The 20,519-nt window shown below is 51.4% G+C and overlaps 4 protein-coding genes and 1 pseudogene across 4 annotated transcripts; 2 read left to right on the top strand and 3 right to left on the bottom strand.

Annotated features, from left to right (window-relative positions):
• Positions 1-5,878: 5,878 nt before the first annotated feature.
• Positions 5,879-6,933, top strand: LOC115498482 (feather beta keratin). The gene has a single exon (XM_030291588.4). It carries the CDS (start codon positions 6,274-6,276, stop codon positions 6,577-6,579), a length of 306 nt encoding a protein of 101 aa, XP_030147448.1. The 5' UTR covers positions 5,879-6,273; the 3' UTR covers positions 6,580-6,933.
• A 1,363-nt stretch (positions 6,934-8,296) lies between these two features.
• Positions 8,297-8,744, bottom strand: LOC115498483 (feather keratin 1). The gene has a single exon (XM_030291589.4). It carries the CDS (start codon positions 8,742-8,744, stop codon positions 8,439-8,441), a length of 306 nt encoding a protein of 101 aa, XP_030147449.2. The 3' UTR covers positions 8,297-8,438.
• A 2,493-nt stretch (positions 8,745-11,237) lies between these two features.
• On the bottom strand, positions 11,238-12,359 carry LOC115498519 (feather beta keratin-like; annotated as a pseudogene).
• A 2,210-nt stretch (positions 12,360-14,569) lies between these two features.
• On the bottom strand, positions 14,570-15,429 carry LOC100228770 (feather keratin 1-like). The gene is made up of 2 exons (XM_002191755.5): positions 15,282-15,429; positions 14,570-14,973 (listed from the first exon to the last, which is right to left on the bottom strand). Exons 1-2 carry the CDS (start codon positions 15,427-15,429, stop codon positions 14,648-14,650), a joined length of 474 nt encoding a protein of 157 aa, XP_002191791.2. The 3' UTR covers positions 14,570-14,647.
• Positions 15,430-16,232: 803 nt separating this feature from the next.
• On the top strand, positions 16,233-17,347 carry LOC100225898 (feather keratin 1). Its single transcript, XM_002191785.5, is given in 3 exon segments — positions 16,233-16,332; positions 16,335-16,379; positions 16,709-17,347. Coding segments are annotated over 3 exon segments (471 nt in total). The 3' UTR covers positions 17,035-17,347.
• The last annotated feature ends 3,172 nt before the right edge of the window (positions 17,348-20,519 follow it).

Consider the following 20,519-nt stretch of genomic DNA (forward strand, 5'->3'; position numbering starts at 1 on the left):
CCCAGGAGCACAGGCGGCATTCAGCCAGGCCTCGGACACTTCCAGGGATGGGGAATCCACAATTCCCTGCAAATCCTCCCCACCCTCCACAGAACATTTATATCCTTAATTCCTCCCTTGGAATGAGCAGCAAACTTTGATTTCTTTCCATTTTCCCCTCAAAAAAAGTGCTGAGTTTGCGGAAGTTGCTGGAGGCCTCCAAGGCCCGATCCCTAATTAAAGCCCAGGCCTTTGTTTATGTCTTTCGAAACCTAAAGCTGCCACTTAAGAAATCTGCAATTACTGGGGCCTGCAAATTGCTCCCGTGGATGGGGTAATGATCCCCAGGCAGAAAATAATTCCTTTTTAATGAAAATCCTGCCCCAAAAATGCCCCCGTAGGAAACGCCGGCGCTGCCAAGGAATAATCGCATCAGTGTGGATTTATCTGCTTTTTAACAGCTAAAGAGGGAGGAAACCACGCAAATAAAAAATAATAATAATAATAAAAACAGGAGGGTGAAGCGGTGGGAATTTTCTTCGATTAATTGAAATGTTAACGAAGCCTTTTGTGTGTGTGTGTGTGTGTGTGAGGTGCTAATTAATTCCAGGTTAATTTTTTAGGATGAGTTGTGCATTCTCTCCTTGTGGGTCACACTGGCCCCGTTTGCATTTCTGACCTTCCCACTCTGCTCCTGGTGCTTCCCCAGAATTCCAGAATAATTGTCTTTTTTGGACTCTGAGGCTCAGAATTAAACTGAAAAAAATCAATTTTTTTTTTCTCAGTTTCTTCTCCTGACAAGCCCCAGATTTTTATTAAATCTTAATCAAAGTTCTTTATTTCTTATTCCTTTATCAATATGAAAAAAATCAGCTCTGAGCCCCTCCCCCTAAATCCAAAATTAACCATGAATGATCTCCACATTTTGATTTAAAAATTAGTCCCTGCTTGTGTAATTCCTGAGGAATCAGTGTTGTCCAATGTCCAGGTTTTCTCTGCAACAAATTCCAGCATTTGCCCATCCTGGGAAATCTGGCAGAAGTAAAAAACCAAAGTTTTCATATCAAAATCAAACCAGATAAAATATTTATAATTATTAATATTATATTTGCAATAACAAATATGGTTGTTATTTAATATTTAGTGTACTGCTAATAGAGTATTATTTATGATAAATTTAATTAATATATATAATTTATTACATTTATAGCATTATATGAATAATTATAAATATATGATAGATTTAAAATCTATTTATATTTTTATATTTATAGATTTATAATTTATGATTTAAAAATATTTTTATATTTCTATATTTTTAGAGTTTTATATATTTGCAATTTTATATTTTATGTTTTGGTTTATATATTTTTATATTTTAATAGAAATATATTTATATAAAAATATAAATATAAATTTAAAAATCGATAAATAAATACATTTACTAGATTTATTTTTATTTTATATTTTCTTATATATTTTAAAAAGATCTGTTTATGACCAAGGATATCCATTACCAGGTCCTTCGGGGTGACTTTGTGACACTCTTTGTGATCCTGCAATCCTGCTGCATCCCTAAAAGCTGCTAATGAGCGTTTTACATGAATAAATCATTCATGAGAGTTTGCAAAGGGCTCTGAAATCCTTTAATCTGAAACTTCCCGGGGCTGTTCCCGGGGACTGGCGTTGCCTCGGGAACTTTGCAGAGTCACCCATTTTTGCAGGAATAATTCCAGTGAGAAATGGGATGAATTATTAAAAAAATGGGAAATAGGAATAAAAATGGGCAATTCAATGATTTTCAGGGAAAGGGGGGATGGAGCATGCGCCCTTTTCCTACTGAAATCTCCCAGTATTCCGATTATTTTGGATATATATTTTGGATATATAATGAATTATATATATATATAATTGTATATATAAAATTGCATATATATTTAATATATAATAAATTATATATATAGTTGCATATATAAAATTATATATATTTTTTTTTTAATTTTAAAAAATTAATTATTATTTCCCCTACAGTGGGGAGATGGGAAGAGGGAGGGAGGGAATTTTCCCTGCTCCAAACCTTTTCCGAGGAGGAACCACGAGGCTCTGCTGCGACACCTGAACTGGAGCACTAAAAATCAGGAGCAGAGAAGCCCCAGTTCCTTCTGGGAGTTTCTGGGGCAGGACCTGGAGCTGCTGGAACCTTGAGAGGATGGAGGAAAGGCTGAAGGAATTATTCTGCCCGCACAGAAATTGGGATTTCACTCCCTTTTTTTTTTCCAAAAACGGGACATTTCTGGCCACCTTCGTTGTGCTCTGAAACGCTTCTTTGAGCGTCACTCCCAATTAAAGGGCCAAGAGCTGCCCCGAGGCTGAAAAAAACTCATTCCGAGCTAATTTTGGGGCCGTTTTACCAAAACCTGCAGCTTTCAGCATCGGAACTGACAAAAACCTCATTCCCGAACTCATTTTGGAGCAGTTTTACCAAAACCTGCAGCTTTCATCCCCGGGAACGAGGCAGGGAAAGTGCCCGGTGTCCCCCGAGCTCTGCCCTTCCCTACAGCCAGATTTGTTTTTTACCTGCTCCTTGTTTGCTCCTTTACTAGAGCAGCCAATTTTTATTTTTTTTCCTCTTTAAATCCCTCTAAATGAGGAGGTGTGACGGGGAGAGCCCCGGGGCAGCGGCTCCGATCCCAAATTTTGCCATCCCAGGTGCTCATTAATGGTTTGCACATCCCTGTGTCATTATCCCCAGCGTGGAATTGGCTTCAGACACCCATGGATTGAGCAATAAAAGCCCTCAAAGATAAACAGATCAGCGCTCAGCTGTCATTCCAGTAATCGGCTCCTAATCAGGTCAGGATTCTTGGCCTTGTAAGGGTTTTTTCTTATTTTATTATTTCCTAAGCTTCTTGCATATTGAAGCCCAAGAATGGAATAAATTAAATCCCAGTAGTGGAATAAATTAAATCCCAGTAATGGAATGAATTAAATCCCAGTAGTGGAATCAATAAAATCCCAAGAGTGGAATCAATAAAATCCCAACAGTGGAATAAATTGAATCCCAAGAGTGGAATAAATGAAATCCCAAGAATGGAATAAATTCAATGCAATAAATTCCATTATAATTAATGGAATAACCTGGATCCAGGGGGAGGCAAATCAGCTCCTTTCCCTGGGTTTCAGGAATCCATTCCCTGGGTTTGCGTTGGGATTTCCTGTCAGTCTCCCAGGAAATCACGGAATCCTTTGGGATGGAAGGGGCCTTAAAACGCACCTCATTCCCCCCTGCCATGGACAGGGACATTCCAGGGACATTCCCACCTTCCCTGGCTGCTCCAGCCTGGCCTTGGACACGTCCACGGATGGAGCATCCATGGGATAACCCCTGCCAGGACCTCCCCAGCCTCCCAGGGAGGAATTCCTTCCCAAAATCCCATCTAAATTTCCTTTCTGTCAGTCTGAACCTTCCCAAAATCCCATCTAAACCCCTCTGCACGGGTCTGATCCCATTCCCCCTTGTCCTGGCACCCCATCCCTTGGGAATTGTCTCTCCCCGTGGTCGTCGAAGCCCCTTCAGGTCCTGCAAGGCCACAGTTGGGTCACCCCAAAGCTTCTCGAGGTGAACATTCCCAGCTCTCCCAGCAGAGCTGCTCCATCCCTCGGATCCATCCTGGAGCCCTCTCTGGGCTCTCTCCAGCAGCTCCAGGTTCTCCCTGGGCTGGACTTAGGGCTGGGGCGGCTCCGCAGGTGAGGTCTCACCTGAGCTGGACCCCCCCCACATCCCCACCTCGTTTTGTTCCCAGTGCTGCTGCATTCAATTGTCACAGGAATCCCAAGCAGCCTTGGACCTGCTCCAGAGGCTCCGTGGGAGGTTATTGTGACACACAAAATGACTTTTTAATGAAAAAAAAATTAATAACCCTGGGTTCTGACGCTGTCAAATGCTGTCTGCCCAGGGAGTAATCAAATTTCAGCTGACGTTCTTGCCCAGGTGACAAAACCATTCCAGTTTTGCATTGTAGCTGCAATATTTCCATGGCTGATGCACTTTGTGTGTCTCAACCATTTAATGAATATTTGGGATTGTCTTTGAAGTTCTTCCTTTCAAGAAGCTGAAGCTTCAGTTGTTCTGCAGACAGACACCTCTGAGGCTTCGGGATGTGGCATGAAGCTAAATGAGAGATGGAGGTTCTGATACTGCTGGGAGGGAACTTCCAGAGAAATGTGCCCTTTTTTTTTAATTTAAAAAAATAATTCCTAAAATAATTCCTATTTTTAAATTTAAAAAATACTTATTTTTGAAGTATTGAAATTTCTTTTTTTTTATATTTAAACATACTCCCTAATAATTTCACTTTGAGTGAAATGTCCTTTTTTTTTATTTTAAAAAAATGCTTTCTTAAAAGATTCCCGTCAGTTGTAGAGTCACGGAATGGTTTGGGGTGGAAGGGACCTTAAAGATCACCTTGTCCCAACCCCTTCCATGGGCAGGGCCACCTCCCACTGGGCCAGGTTGCCCAATATCCCATCCAGCCCAGCCTGGAACGGATCACATCCTGGAACCGATCATTTCTTCAGCCTCAACCACCACAGGATGCATTCCCAATTAATTCAGTTCTTCTCTGAACTGAAATCTTCAAATAATTCTAAAAATAAAATGGAATCATTTTATCTCTTCATGGTCAGTTCAATTCTTGTTTTGCTGCAGTCATGATGTGCCAAGCTCTGCTTTAATGAGTAAAATTAAACATTTCTCTTCTCAAAAATGTTTTGGGGTGGAAAAATTGCAGCTGGAGACTTCCTCCCCTTGGTTAGCCAAAATTAACTGCTCAAATTATCCGAGTTGAACAGAAATTATTGTTGTCTGCACCACCTGAATGAAGCATTTGGGCTTCTGGCTTTGGGGATGGCCATAAATAAACCCAAATTAGGTGTCCCAGCAATTGCAGGGATGCCACCAGCCTGAGTTCCCAATTGCTCCCATTCCTGTCCTACAGCAGCGCTGTCAGGATGTCACCAGAAGCCATCCTGGCCTCCAAACTGTGGTGCCAGGACATAAAACCTGAGCACATTCCAGCCCTAATTAGGCCAGGGAAGCAACTTGCCCAGTTGCCAGCTGCTGAATGCTTTATTTCCACTGAGAAACAGAGTTTGGCTCCCTGTTGGAAAAAGGGAAGGAAAAACCACTCCTGGAGACTTTGCAGAAGTTGCTCTGAGGGTCGAGGGGGAATTATTTCCCCTTAAAATGTGAAGTTGACTTGGAAAAACCCCACATTTAAAAAAATCAGATTTTGGTTATTAAATACACTTGGAGATTCCACACAAACTGAAGCTAGCGAAACAATAAACTATATACCATGAGGTGCTTTCTGGAATAAAATGCTGAATGTTGACTGAAAAACTAAAAAAGCTGGTGCCAGGCTGGGTTTGTGACCTAATTAGGCTCTCACCTAAATCAGGGTTTCATTCTCCATGAGAGATTCAAACCAGACATGAGGCACAATCTGAAAACACAGGGAAAAATAGCTGCAATTACACTTATGCAAAACATGCAAATGCTGTGTGAATCTGGAGCTACCTGGGATGAGTCTGGCAGGGTTTAATTTGGAAATGGCCACGAGACAGTCCAGGCAGTGACTAAAGTGCCAGACAGAGGAGGAAAAACACATTGATTTCCAAGGAGATCGCCACAAAGGCCTGAATTACCTGAATCAACAATGCTGGCCAGGAGAGGCCTTTGATCTCTAATTAAGTCACATAAAACGAGGTTCCAGCCTGGAATGGGGATGCCGGCAGCAAGGAAACAGGGAAGGAGCACTGCAGCCCCAAATCAAAGGTTGGTGCAGGAGGAAGGGAGTGTTTTCCATGTTGGATGAGCTTGGGAAACGCATCCCATGAGCAAAGGCTTGGCCTGGGGCTGCCCAGGATGGTATAAAACCCACTCTGAGCGCAGGATCCCTCATTCACCACTCGTGCCTTCTCCTCCTCGGTGACACAGGTGAGCTGCAACCACCTTTGCCTTCCTCTTCTCCTCCTCCTTCTTCTCTTTGCCTTTGCCTTCATCACTGCTGTGTGGCACCGCTGAGAACTTTGCTCCCAGATCCTGCTCTCAGCCTCTGCTCAGTGCGAGGAGCTGGGAGAAGCTCTTGGGCTCTTTGCAGGAAGCCGTGGGGATGGGGATCCCGATCCTTTCTTCCTCCCTATTCCCTGTCCCTTGTCCCAGCCTCTGCTCCTGCTGAGGCCGAGCCTCACGTTCTGCCGGTGCCTTCTGCAGGTTCTCCTCCAGCCAGAGCCATGTCCTGCTACGACCTGTGCCGGCCCTGCGGCCCCACCCCGCTGGCCAACAGCTGCAACGAGCCCTGTGTCCGGCAGTGCCAGGACTCGCGGGTCATCATCGAGCCGTCCCCCGTGGTGGTCACCCTGCCCGGGCCCATCCTCAGCTCCTTCCCCCAGAACACCGCCGTGGGATCCTCCACCTCCGCCGCCGTGGGCAGCATCCTGAGCGAGTCCGGGGTCCCCATCAACTCGGGGGGCTTTGGGCTCTCGGGGCTCTCTGGCCTTGGTGGCCGCTACTGCGGCCGCAGGTGCCTGCCCTGCTAGAGCCGGGCCGGACGTCCAGCGAGTGCCTCGCCAGGCCAAGCGTGCCCTGGAGCTGCTGGCCAGCGTTTCCAGAGCCTTTGGCCCCCGCAGCCCTCCTGCCAAGGAGGGAGGCAAACGTGGCCAGCTGAGGCTTCTGCTTGTCCTGCTTTCTCCTGCGCCTCCCCGGCCCTGCCGGGCCCTGCTCTGCTGGCCCAGGGGCTCAGCCCCAGCCGGCGCAGCGGGGTCCTGCTGCTCCCGCTGGCCCCGTGCCCGGGGCAGGCAGACGTGTGTCCCACCGCTGGCACAGCCAGGGCTGCCTGCCCGGCCCTGCTGCTGGGCCAGCCTGGCCCGGGCCCTGCCCACCCCTGCTTTGTTTCTGTCTTCACACTCAATAAAGTTCACTCTGCATTGGAACTGGTGGCTCCTGGAATTCCTGCCCTGCTGGGATGTGCAGCCCAGCTGCTCCATGGGGGCTGTGATGCCCTGGGGGGTTTGGGTGGTTAAAGGGCAGGGATCGACCTTTCTCACACCTGGGCAAGGTGAGAACCTCCAAGGCAGTGGCTGCAAGTGCCATGGGGCAGTGGAGGGCGTGTGGCTTTGTGTGGGCGTGCACAGGGTGAGCAGGAGATGCCCCAGGGCTCAGCTGAGCCCGGCTGAGGTTGGGGACGTGCTGAGGGTGGATGTGTAACGTGGACATGGGACAGGGATGGACACATGGGGACCATGATCCCTCCTGTGAGGGAGGGCAGCAGTGATGGTGACATGGCCTGGGACTGTATCCAGGGAGCAGTGGAACCATCTTCACCCCCACCCAAATTGTCCTGTGGTCAGAGGCATTAATTGCTGTGGAGTCATTCCGTGTGCCACAGTGTCCGGAAGGGGCAGGAGTCTGGAGCAGGCCTGCAGAACTCTGCTGTGCAGACTGGCCTCTTGGCCTTGGAGATTTTTCCAGCCTTGAGGACCCTGGGATTCCTCCAGACGAGTGACCCATGCTCAATCCATTTCCCCTGCACCAACACCTGGCACAGGACTCACTTTTCTCTTTGCACACCTGCCCTGGGTGCCATGTGTCACCTCAGAACAACGAGCTGTCCCTGTGCCTCAGGCTTTGGATGATGTGCTTGGATGCAGACAAGGAAACAGCCATTTGTAGCTGGAAATGCAAAACAAAGGCTTTGGGAAGAGGTCTGTAAATCTGCACAGAGATCTCTCCTGAAAGGTCAATGTTCTGGTTCATCAACTGAAACCCAATGTCCAAACTCTGGAAGGTCAATTTTTGCCTCATAAGATGGAACCCAACGTCCAACCTCCCTCCTGGATCAAATGTCCCCTGGAGTACCGCCTGGTTACCCTGTGCACAATCACAAGGCCAATCAATAATAATAATCACTCCCTCCAATCCCACCCAACCCCCCCAGGGCATCACAGCCCCCATGGAGCAGCTGGGCTGCACATCCCAGCAGGGCAGGAATTCCAGGAGCCACCAGTTCCAATGCAGAGTAAACTTTATTGAGTGTGAAGACAGAAACAAAGCAGGGGTGGGCAGGGCCCGGGCCAGGCTGGCCCAGCAGCAGGGCCGGGCAGGCAGCCCTGGCTGTGCCAGCGGTGGGACACACGTCTGCCTGCCCCGGGCACGGGGCCAGCGGGAGCAGCAGGACCCCGCTGCGCCGGCTGGGGCTGAGCCCCTGGGCCAGCAGAGCAGGGCCCGGCAGGGCCGGGGAGGCGCAGGAGAAAGCAGGACAAGCAGAAGCCTCAGCTGGCCACGTTTGCCTCCCTCCTTGGCAGGAGGGCTGCGGGGGCCAAAGCCTCTGGAAACGCTGGCCAGCAGCTCCAGGGCACGCTTGGCCTGGCGAGGCACTCGCTGGACGTCCGGCCCGGCTCTAGCAGGGCAGGCACCTGCGGCCGCAGTAGCGGCCACCAAGGCCAGAGAGCCCCGAGAGCCCAAAGCCCCCCGAGTTGATGGGCACTCCCTCCTCGCTCAGGATGCTGCCCACGGCGGCGGAGGTGGAGGATCCCACGGTGGTGTTCTGGGGGAAGGAGCTGAGGATGGGCCCGGGCAGGGTGACCACCACGGGCGAGGGCTGGATGACCACGCGGGAGTCCTGGCACTGCCGGACACAGGGCTCGTTGCAGCTGTTGGCCAGCGGGGTGGGGCCGCAGGGCCGGCACAGGTCGTAGCAGGACATGGCTCTGGCTGGGGGAGAACCTGCAGAGAGAGCAGCCAAAGCACCCACGGGCTGTGAGGCACCCAGGGAGATGTGCTGGGCAGGACGAAACACAGCCCGGGCACAAGGGACAGCCTGGAGAGGGAGGAAGGCAGCAATTCCACAGCCCTGAGCCCAAAGAGTTCCCTGCAAAGAAATCCCAACATCTCCCACCTGTCCCCAGGAAAAAACATCCACAAAAACCTGCTGAGAGCAGCATCAAGGAGAAAGGCTCTCAGAGACCACCAGGGAGAGGCAAAACTTCCATTGAGGGCCAAGGCAGAAGAGAAGAGAAGAGAAAGGAAAAGAGGGAGGCAAAGGCCCTTGCAGCTCACCTGTGTCACCCAGGAGGAGAAGGCAGGAGAGGTGGATGAGGGATCCTCACTTGCTCTGCCTTTTATACCGTCCCACACAGCCCCGGGCCCGACGCGCCTTTGCACAGGGAACGTATTTACCAACAAGCTCATATTTTATGCAAAACATCCCCAATTAAGTAAACTGGAGGTTGTTTACACTCCCTGCAAGGCTGTCTTTTCATTTCCCTGTGCAGGACGTGCCCATTCAGCCAAACTGGCTCCTTTCAAGTGGCAGCATTAGAGGCCAAAAGGTTTTAAGGGTATTTTTCAGCCAGAACCAGGCTGATGTTGCAGCCAGCTGGGTGGAGTGGTGCCGTATTTCCAGGTGATGTCAGCACCTTCCTCTCCTCAGGCAGCTCTGAGCCTTTGGAGTGATAAATGCAGTTTTTTTATTATAAACCCAGGATTAAAGGGCTGGCTTTGGCTGGGACTGGCCGTAGACATTGCTCCCTGTGACTCCAAGGCCTTTCAAGCCTTCTTAGACATCATTTATTCATCAGAGAGACTACATGGGTTGGTTTTGAACTTTCTTTGGGATCTCATATTGCCTTTAGAAGAAATTGTCTCATTTCTTCTGCCTTTCACCTCTTTCAGCATCGCCTGGAGTTCTCCAATCAGCAGGACAGGGCTTTTCCAGAAGGAAGGACGCTGCTTCCCCAACAACAAATATTAGTCAGGGTCATTAGCTTGCAGAAAACATTCCCTAATGAGAACATCTGACTTCAAAATCCTTCTCCCATTCCCCACGGCCATCCCTCCACTCCTTTTCCCCCCTACCTCTGAACAGACCCTCTGCCCGGTCCCAAACACTCGAGAATATTTCTGAGCAGCACACAGGGAGCATCTGAGGGCTGGCAGTGCCCACAAACCCAGCCTGGGGAGCAGCAGGGGCCAGGATGTCCCCAGAGATGCCCAGCAAGGGAAGGATTCCATGCTCTGAGCTGCATTTCCTGGGGCAAGAGCAGAGCTGGTGACCGCAGGAGCGGTGACAGCCCTGCCCAGCCACCACCGTGACACCCCTCTTGGCAAAGGGGGCAAAACTCCTGTCCCAGCGAGGCTGGGGCTCCATCAGAGACACAAAAATCTTAAATCCCAGAGGTCCAAGCCAGATTCCTCATCCAGGAGGATGAAGGGAGCTCTCAGGTTGACAGTAGAAGTTTTTCCAAACAAACCCATTCAGGACAAAGCCCCAGGTGTGAACAGGGCAGATCTAGCAGAGATTTTCCTTCAAAACACACGCATCACGTTTCCATGCAGGCATTTCCATGTAAATCCCTTCGATAGGTAAAACACTGAATGCAACAAAGGCATTTCCAGTCCTCTCTCCATAAAGCCTCCCAACCACCCCATTCCCTCAGGGGTGTCCTGGGGGTGGTGCCTCCCTTCCTTGGTTCCATTTTGACTCTGTGGCTCCAAAGTCCCCTGCTGGCTCATACAGGGATGGGAGGGCATTTCCACAGCAGATAAAGAGACTGAGCAACTTGGCAGGATGGCTTTATTTCAGACATGAAGCCCCAAAGGGAGCAGAGGAGCAGCCTTGGACTGTCAGCAGATGACAGCAAAGCCAGGCACATCCCATCCCCTGGGGAGAACCACGGCACAGAATGCAGGAAAAGAAAATTTGGCATCACGTTGACTTTGGCAGTTGCACTGCTGGGCATATGTCCCTTCAACTGATTTGAGACTCCCCCTGCACTCAGGGCTTGGGAGAAGTGCTCGAGGAGGGAAGGCAAAGGCACAGGGGTACGTGGTAAAACACAACCATGGCCTTGGGCAGGTGGGAAATGGCACAGAAACATCGGTCAGTGGCTCGACTCATCAGCTGCAAGCTGTCCAACCTCAGCCTGGCTGAGCTGAGCCCTGGGGCATCTCCTGCTCACCCTGTGCACACCCACACAAAGCCACACACCCTCCACTGCCCCATGGCACTTGCAGCCACTGCCTTGGAGGGTCTCACCTTGCCCAGGTGTGAGAAAGGTCCATCCCTGGCCCTTAACCACCCAAACCCGCCCAGGGCATCACAGCCCCCATGGAGCAGCTGGGCTGCACATCCCAGCAGGGCAGGAATTCCAGGAGCCGCCAGTTCCAATGCAGAGTGAACTTTATTGAGTGTGAAGACAGAAACAAAGCAGGGGTGGGCAGGGCCCGGGCCAGGCTGGCCCAGCAGCAGGGCCGGGCAGGCAGCCCTGGCTGTGCCAGCGGTGGGACACACGTCTGCCTGCCCCGGGCACGGGGCCAGCGGGAGCAGCAGGACCCCGCTGCGCCGGCTGGGGCTGAGCCCCTGGGCCAGCAGAGCAGGGCCCGGCAGGGCCGGGGAGGCGCAGGAGAAAGCAGGACAAGCAGAAGCCTCAGCTGGCCACGTTTGCCTCCCTCCTTGGCAGGAGGGCTGCGGGGGCCAAAGCCTCTGGAAACGCTGGCCAGCAGCTCCAGGGCACGCTTGGCCTGGCGAGGCACTCGCTGGACGTCCGGCCCGGCTCTAGCAGGGCAGGCACCTGCGGCCGCAGTAGCGGCCACCAAGGCCAGAGAGCCCCGAGAGACCAAAGCCCCCCGAGTTGATGGGGACCCCGGACTCGCTCAGGATGCTGCCCACGGCGGCAGAGGTGGAGGATCCCACGGCGGTGTTCTGGGGGAAGGAGCTGAGGATGGGCCCGGGCAGGGTGACCACCACGGGGGACGGCTCGATGATGACCCGCGAGTCCTGGCACTGCCGGACACAGGGCTCGTTGCAGCTGTTGGCCAGTGGGGTGGGGCCGCAGGGCCGGCACAGGTCGTAGCAGGACATGGCTGTGGCTGGAGGAGAACCTGCAGAAGGCACCGGCAGAACGTGAGGCTCGGCCTCAGAAGGAGCAGGAGCAGAGGCTGGGACAAGGGACAGGGAATAGGGAGGAAGAAAGGATCGGGATCCCCATCCCCACGGCTTCCTGCAAAGAGCCTAAGAGCTTCTCCCAGCTCCTCACACTGAGCAGAGGCTGAGAGCAGGATCTGGGAGCAAAGTTCTCAGCAGGAGCAGCACAGCAGTGAGGCCAGAAATGAAGGCAAGGACAAAGAGAAGAAGGAGAAGGTGAAGCGTGTGGCGAAGGCCCTTTCAGCTCACCTGTGTCACCAAGGAGGAGAAGGCAGGAGAAGTGGATGAGGGATCCTCACTTGCTCTGCCTTTTATACCATCCCACACAGCCCCGGGCCCACGGGCACCCTCGGCACACGGAACGTGTTTACCAAGCTCATCCTGCATGCAAAACATCCCCATTAGAGAAATGGGGACACTGCAATGCTGCTTTTTCATTTCCCTGTGCAGGACGTGCCCAGTCAGCCTCCCAGGCTCCTTTCAAGTGCCAGGATTAGAGGCCAAAACGTGTCTGGGGGCAGTGCCACGTCAGCAGGGCCGAGTGATGCAGCTGGTGTTGGGCACTGTCCTATTTCACTAGGGGACACCAGGCCCTTTGCCCTCCAGGGCCTCACTTTAGGATTCCCAGAATGATCAGGGCATTTTTTCTGGCAGCCCTAAAATAACAAGCCACGCTTAAAAATGTGGTGTTTGTGACAGGAGTCACCTCATCCACTGCGTAGCCAAATACTCAACTCCAGCAGAGGTGGGTGTCAACTTCCCTGTCACCTTGGACACTCTGAAGAATCAGGAATTTCACAACCAGACAAATCTACGCACTCTTTGCCCTTCCATGCCTTTGTGGAGAGCCCCCAGCATCCTTGAGTCAACAGGAGGATGTTTGAAAACCAGAAAGTCCTCTCCAACACACCCTAACTCTGCTCCCACCAGCTCCACCTGGCTCCAAGTGTCCGTGTTGGACCTTTCCCACTGTTCCTTCTCCATCCCCAAATCTCCCAAACCCTTCTGGGACCCTACACCCAAACTGAGTAGCCGGCGGTGGAAAGAGCCTGCAGAGCTCTCCGAGGAGACATCAAAACACATCAGAAGGACTCATGGTCTGGGAATGTCGGCAGGAAAACACTGGAGGCAAGCAGAAACAAGATCATGGGCTCCTCTTTCATCCTGTCAGCACACTCAGACATGCAGGGTCCACCTGGCCTGGCCTCCTCCCATGGTCAGCACTGAGGGGCTGCCCTTAATGGTCTTTGAGACCTCCATCCCCTGACCTCCATCCCTGGAATATTCTCTGGCCCCTCCATCCCTGGAATGTTCTCTGGCCTCTCCGTTCTTCTGCTCCAGGTGGAGTGAAGGTCACTTCTTGTGTTTGGACAATGCTCTCAGGCACAGGGTGGGACTTTGGGGTGTCTCTGCAGGGCCAGGAGATGGATTTGATGATTTCTGGGTCCCTTCCAATCTGGATATTCCACAGTTCTATGATTCTCGGAATGACAGGGAGTAGAATACATGGGAGGAAGCAGGAGCGCCTTGTCCTCCTCTGCCTCACCACCCACATGACAACTCAAGACCCCAGTGATGTTCTGCCCATGCCCAACGTGTCCCTGTGACCTCCTGAGCCCTCCAGGAGGGACAGGAGGGCACAGGGGATGCTGTGGTGGCGAAGTGAAGGGTGACAACTCCTTGGGATTCTGTTGCACGAAGGACATTGTCATAGTTGAGATGGTCACAACACAGAGCAGCACAGTCCATTTTCAAAAGGCTTCAAACGGTTTTATTATATTTTCATGCTTTTTATATATTCTTATAAAGCCCATTAATTTACACTTCAGTCATTGGTCAGGAAAGACAAAAAAGTTCTCATTGGAACAGGCAGCTGCAGGTTTCTCTTACTTCTCCTTCTTTCTTTCTTGGTTTCTGTGTCAACGACCTCAGTAGGAAATTCTTTCAGGGGTAAACATGGGCCCACCTCTCAAACTTCTCTCTGGCTCACAGAAGTTGCTGTAAAACCTCTCCCCCAGGAACACCATGGAAGATGTCCCAGGAAACATTTTTCTACTGAGTGATGCAAGACATGGACCAGGGAGGACATTATGGGGTGTCCATCCTTGGACAGATTGAGAGAAGCTGTTGGCATTTAAAGCAATTCCCTCCAGGCTGTCCCACCTGAGCAAGGGGTGGGATACATGACATCTGAAAGTGGATTCCAACCCCAAAAACTGTGATTTTGTGACCTCCCTCACAGAGCAGCTTTAGCTGGTGATCCCAAAACCAAAAAAGTCCAGGAGCCGCCAGTTCCAATGCAGAGTGAACTTTATTGAGTGTGAGGACAGAAACAAAGCAGGGGTGGGCAGGGCCCGGGCCAGGCTGGCCCAGCAGCAGGGCCGGGCAGGCAGCCCTGGCTGTGCCAGCGGTGGGACACACGTCTGCCTGCCCCGGGCACGGGGCCAGCGGGAGCAGCAGGACCCCGCTGTGCCGGCCGGGGCTGAGCCCCTGGGCCAGCAGAGCAGGGCCCGGCAGGGCCGGGGAGGCGCAGGAGAAAGCAGGACAAGCAGAAGCCTCAGCTGGCCACGTTTGCCTCCCTCCTTGGCAGGAGGGCTGCGGGGCCAAAGCCTCTGGAAACGCTGGCCAGCAGCTCCAGGGCACGCTTGGCCTGGCGAGGCACTCGCTGGACGTCCGGCCCGGCTCTAGCAGGGCAGGCACCTGCGGCCGCAGTAGCGGCCACCAAGGCCAGAGAGCCCCGAGAGCCCAAAGCCCCCCGAGTTGATGGGGACCCCGGACTCGCTCAGGATGCTGCCCACGGCGGCGGAGGTGGAGGATCCCACGGCGGTGTTCTGGGGGAAGGAGCTGAGGATGGGCCCGGGCAGGGTGACCACCACGGGCGAGGGCTGGATGACCACGCGGGAGTCCTGGCACTGCCGGACACAGGGCTCGTTGCAGCTGTTGGCCAGCGGGGTGGGGCCGCAGGGCCGGCACAGGTCGTAGCAGGACATGGCTGTGGCTGGGGGAGAACCTGCAGAGAGAGCAGCCAAAGCACCCACGGGCTGTGAGGCACCCAGGGAGATGCTGCCGGGCAGGAGAAAAAGCAGAGTCTGGGCAGAAGGGACAGCATGGAGAGAGAGATAGAAAGGACAAGGAATTGCAGACCTCAAGAGGTCCCTAAAATCACAGACAAGACCTTCTCCCACCTCCCTCCTGTGTGGCACAGAGAATGGAGACGATCTGCAACTGCCCCAGCAAAAGATAAATAACAGAGGTGGAGCCCCAGTAGGAGCCAGAAGAGACAGAGGAAAAGAAATGGAAAGGGAGGATAGCACTCACCTGTGTCACCAAGGAGGAGAAGACAGGAGAAGTGGATGAGGGATCCTGCACTTGCTCTGCCTTTTATACCATCCCACACAGCCCCGGGCCCAGGGACAGTCTTTGCACAGAGAATGTGTTTACCAAGCTCATCTCGCATGCAAAACATCCCAATTACAAAAATTAGTGTTTTTATTTTTGCCCTGCAAGGCTGCCTTTTCATTTCCCTGTGCAGGACGTGCCCAGTCAGCCTCCCAGGCTCCTTTCAAGAGTCAGGATTAGAGGCCAAAATATTTCCAGGGAAAAATGATTTGTCAGCAGGGCCAGGTGATGCAGCCAGGTCTGAGGAGCGTCCCACTGACCATCTGGCCCTCCAGGGCAGGACTGTGAAGTGCAGAGGCAGCCCCATGTCCCCTGCTGGACATCGGCACCACAGGGCCGGACTGGGGCCGGTCCCTCACCTGAAGGGGTTCCTGAGGTTGGAAAAGCTCTCCCAGAACATCAAGTCCCACCTGGGACTGATCCCCGCTTTGTCACACAGACCAGAGCACAGAGTGCCATGGCCAGTATCCCACTGGACATCTCCAGGGATGGCGACTCCAAACCCCCCCGGGCAGACACTGCCGAAGCCAGAGGAATGGTGCCCAGCCCAGAGAGGGACAGAGGTGAGGTACAGAGCTGACCCTCACAGGGAATGGCCAGGCTGGAGCGTCAGGGTCCTGAGGAGCTCAGCCCCATCATCAGGAAACATTTTAAAGTCCTGCCCTGGAGGGCCAGGGCAGGAATTATTTGGGATGTCGGACACTCCTCAGCACTGGCTGCATCACCTGGCCCTGCTGACGTGGCACTGCCCCCAGACACGTTTTGGCCTCTAATCCTGGCACTTGAAAGGAGCCTGGGAGGCTGACTGGGCACGTCCTGCACAGGGAAATGAAAAAGCAGCATTGCAGTGTCCCCATTTCTCTAATGGGGATGTTTTGCATGCAGGATGAGCTTGGTAAACACGTTCCGTGTGCTGAGGGTGCCCGTGGGCCCGGGGCTGTGTGGGACGGTATAAAAGGCAGAGCAAGCGAGGATCCCTCATCCACTTCTCCTGCCTTCTCCTCCTCGGTGACACAGGTGAGCTGCGAGGGTCTTCGCCTCCCTCTTTTCCTTTCTCTTCTCTTCTGCCTTGGCCCTCAATGGAAGTTTTGCCTCTCCCTGGTGATCTCTGAGAGCCTTTCTCCTTGATGCTGCTCTCAGCAGGTTTTTGTGGATGTTTTTTCCTGGGGACAGGTGGGAGACGTTGGGATTTCTTTGCGGGGAACTCTTTGGGCTCAGGGCTGTGGAATTGCTGCCTTCCTCCCTCTCCAGGCTGTCCCTTGTGCCCGGGCTGTGTTTCGTCCTGCCCGGCAGCATCTCCCTGGGTGCCTCACAGCCCGTGGGTGCTTTGGCTGCTCTCTCTGCAGGTTCTCCTCCAGCCACAGCCATGTCCTGCTACGACCTGTGCCGGCCCTGCGGCCCCACCCCGCTGGCCAACAGCTGCAACGAGCCCTGTGTCCGGCAGTGCCAGGACTCCCGCGTGGTCATCCAGCCCTCGCCCGTGGTGGTCACCCTGCCCGGGCCCATCCTCAGCTCCTTCCCCCAGAACACCGCCGTGGGATCCTCCACCTCCGCCGCCGTGGGCAGCATCCTGAGCGAGGAGGGAGTGCCCATCAACTCGGGGGGCTTTGGGCTCTCGGGGCTCTCTGGCCTTGGTGGCCGCTACTGCGGCCGCAGGTGCCTGCCCTGCTAGAGCCGGGCCGGACGTCCAGCGAGTGCCTCGCCAGGCCAAGCGTGCCCTGGAGCTGCTGGCCAGCGTTTCCAGAGGCTTTGGCCCCCGCAGCCCTCCTGCCAAGGAGGGAGGGAGGGAGGTGCTCTCTGGACTCATGGCCAGCCTGTTTCAGCCTTGAAAACCCTGCTTTTGAAGAGTTTCCTTGTCTCTGATTTTGCATTTCACAGTGGTTTAATGCTGTGATTGCCACCAGTCAGTGGAGGGTTTTTTTTCAGGAATTAAGGAAAGGTGGAGTCTTGCTTTCTGTCTCTCATTCAGAATGGTTTCTTTTCCCTTCATAAATATATATTTTTCCTTTTTTTTTTCTGAATGCTACTTGACTGTTTATCATTAAACTGATGTTGCATCCGATTTTGAGTTTCATTGTGGTTTTTCTCTCCTTTTTACCTCCCCTTGGGGCAGAATTATGTGAAAATCTATGCAAAGATTTCACAGAGATAAATGTGCATCCAAAAGCCACCACAACTCATCTGATAAAAGTAATTTCATTGATTTTTGCACTCTTGAGAAGCACTGAACTGGTTCTCAACTCTATTTCTCTTTCTAGGATGTTTCTCCCCATTTTTTTAATCCCACCTCTGTATTTAAAAGTACAATTGTGGTGTTTCAGCTTGAGAGATTTTAGATCTTGTCCCCTATTTGGCATCTTTGAAACTCTTCAGAATCTGAATGAATATTAATATGGCAGAAGCAACACTTACCATTGTGGCAACCAAAAAGACCCAAGAAAGATAAAGCCACGAAATAAAATCTATTTGAAAATGAAATACTCCTGGAGCTGAGATATAAATATTTGAGGAGCTGGAGGGAAGGCTCCTGGCATTCAGGTCCAAATGTCCACAGAACAGGCAAAAAAGGTGGGGTTTTCTAGTCAAACATTTTATGTTTTGTTAAAAGTTTATTAAAATATATTTACTTGCAAATTAACAAATTTGGGAGGAGAAGAGTTCAGCAAAAAGATGGGATAGAATCCTAAAACATCGTCATTGGAAGGGACCCTCAAGGGTCATCCAATCCAGCTCCTGGTCCTGCACAGTCACCTCAAAATCCAAAAACATCTCTGGGAGCATTTCCCAAATGCTCCTGGAGCAGCCCTGGGACCGTGTCCATTCCCTGGGGGGCTTGGGCAGTGCCCAGCCACCTCGGGGGGAAGAATTTTCCACAAAAATCCAGCCCAAACCTCCCTGGCACAGCTCCAGTCATTCCCTGGTCATAGGGAGCAGAGGAACTCTGCTTGGGACCCTTTCCGCCCGTGGCTCGAGGCAGCAACGGCAAAAAATAAAATCTGGGGAATGAAAATGTCCCAGAGTGAGAGGAATCTGGGCTGGAAGAGTTTTCCATGGGCGAGTTTTCCAAACAATTAATCAGAGGGACTGGTGGGATGAGTCTGGGATCCGCGAGGAATGCAAGGGCGGCACCAACAGACCATTTAATCTATTTAATCAATTCAATAATTTTAATAGATTTAATTAATTTAATCTATTAATCTCACGATGCAAATAGACACAGAGCATGAGGGGTGGAGGAGGGGAATTTGGGAGAGTGAAGAGTCTGGGTAAGGGGAAATAAATCCTAAAATTTACCCTTGCTGACCTAAAGGGATAAAAAGGGAAAAAAAGTCGTGTTCCGGAACCTTCCCAGCCCAGCACAGCAGGGGGGTTGTGCAGGATGTGGAAGTTTTCATTAAATTTCTAGCTCAGTTCAATTTCAAGCAGAATTTTGTACCTTTAAGGATCTGATCCATCACCTGGAATGACTGACATCACTGGAGAGACAATTTCTGAAGAACGCAAATGTGGTTTGGAAGTCACGTTGCCTTTGCATGTTCAGGTGGAAAAATGGGTGCGATAACTCTCTAGATATTTTTAACTTTATGGGGTTTCTGAAGCCTATTTTTTTTTGCATTAATTAGTTCCCACACATATTTTTGCAAGTAGAACCTTTTCTTGATAAAGGAATTATCCTGCTTTTGTTTCCCAGTCTAGGTTTAGGCTGGCATTGCATGAGAAGCATCATCCACCCATTAAAAATTCTTTCATCTTCCCAGTTTATGGGTACTTTTAATTTCTGGTATTTTTAGACTGACTCTAATAATGTCAAGGTGAAATTACTTCAAGCACAATGTAATAAAGACAATTTTTTTCCCCAGCTGCTCAGCAATTTGTTCACTTGTGGCTGCCTTGGGATCCAAGATCAAATCCAAGAGGAGCCAAAACTCTTTGTGTGCCATTCCCAGTCTGACCCAGTTACAAATAATTGTCAATTAAAATGTTCACATCTCCCAAAAAACAAAACCTCTGAGGACCTTTCCAAGCTTGGAGAAGCTTTGGGGTGACCTAATTGCAGCCTCCCAGGACCTGAAGGAGCCAACAAGAAACATGGGGAGAGAATTTCCAAGGGCCTGGAGTGACAGGATAAGGAGGAAAAGGGATGAAACTGAAAGAGGGGAAATTTAGGTTGGATTTGGGAAGGAATTCTCCCTGTGGGGGTGGTAAGCCCCTGGCACAGGTGGTTCCATGGATTCCCCACCTCTGGAAGTGTCCCAGGACAGGCTGGACGAGGCTTGGAGCAACCTGGGATCATGGGAGGTGTCCCTGCACATGGATTGGCACAGGATGAGCTTTGAGGTCCCTTCCCACCCAAACCATTCCATGATTCCATGATTCTGACTGGGGTTTGTGAGCTGAGGTGGAACAGGAGGGGTTTAGAGGTTCCCTTTGTAAAAGAATTGACAAATCAGGATTAAATGTCCCCTTGTTCTTCCAGCTGTGCCTCAAACTGCGTTACCCAGATTTAATACCATAAAACCATCTGAATTTGATGTGATAAAATGGTAATTTGTCTCTGAACTCCACAATTCTGGCACTTCCTGCCCCGGCTCTGTGGGATTTCAGGGCTGGATGTGCTCTTTAGGCAGGGCCTTGCCCAAACCCAGAACTGAGATTGTTCCGACGCCCAGCTGAAGGCAGAGCCTGGTGAGCATCACTTGAGACAGGAGTTTATTAAGGATTTACATTCAAACCCTTAATAAAAGAACGCCTTGGAATGATGAATTATGTATTATAGAAATTCTTAGTATTTTTCTTTATGACTAAAGTAAAGTATGACAAGCATACTCTGGAGTCTGGATTTTGTTGTGACTGAAAGGTGGCCCTGGAATAAATTTGGTCCCTAATTCCTCAGATGAGAGAAACCTGCAGGACGGAATCGGTCTGTCAGAAGATAAGGAGGAAATAAAAACAAAGTAAATAAGCAGTGAGGAAAAGAACATTTAATCAGGTGGAACATTTGGCATTCAGGACATACTCGTTGGGAATTAATTCCAGGTACAAAGGCTGTCTGTGGTCCCCAGGCCATCAGAGCTGAGGTATAAAAACCAACTCAACCCAACTCCTTCCTTCTTCTTCCCTCTTTCCTCTTTTGTGAGCAAGGTTAGTTCAATTTCA

The sequence above is a fragment of the Taeniopygia guttata genome, chromosome 25, assembly GCF_048771995.1.
Source record: "Taeniopygia guttata chromosome 25, bTaeGut7.mat, whole genome shotgun sequence".
Classification (NCBI taxonomy): domain Eukaryota; kingdom Metazoa; phylum Chordata; class Aves; order Passeriformes; family Estrildidae; genus Taeniopygia; species Taeniopygia guttata.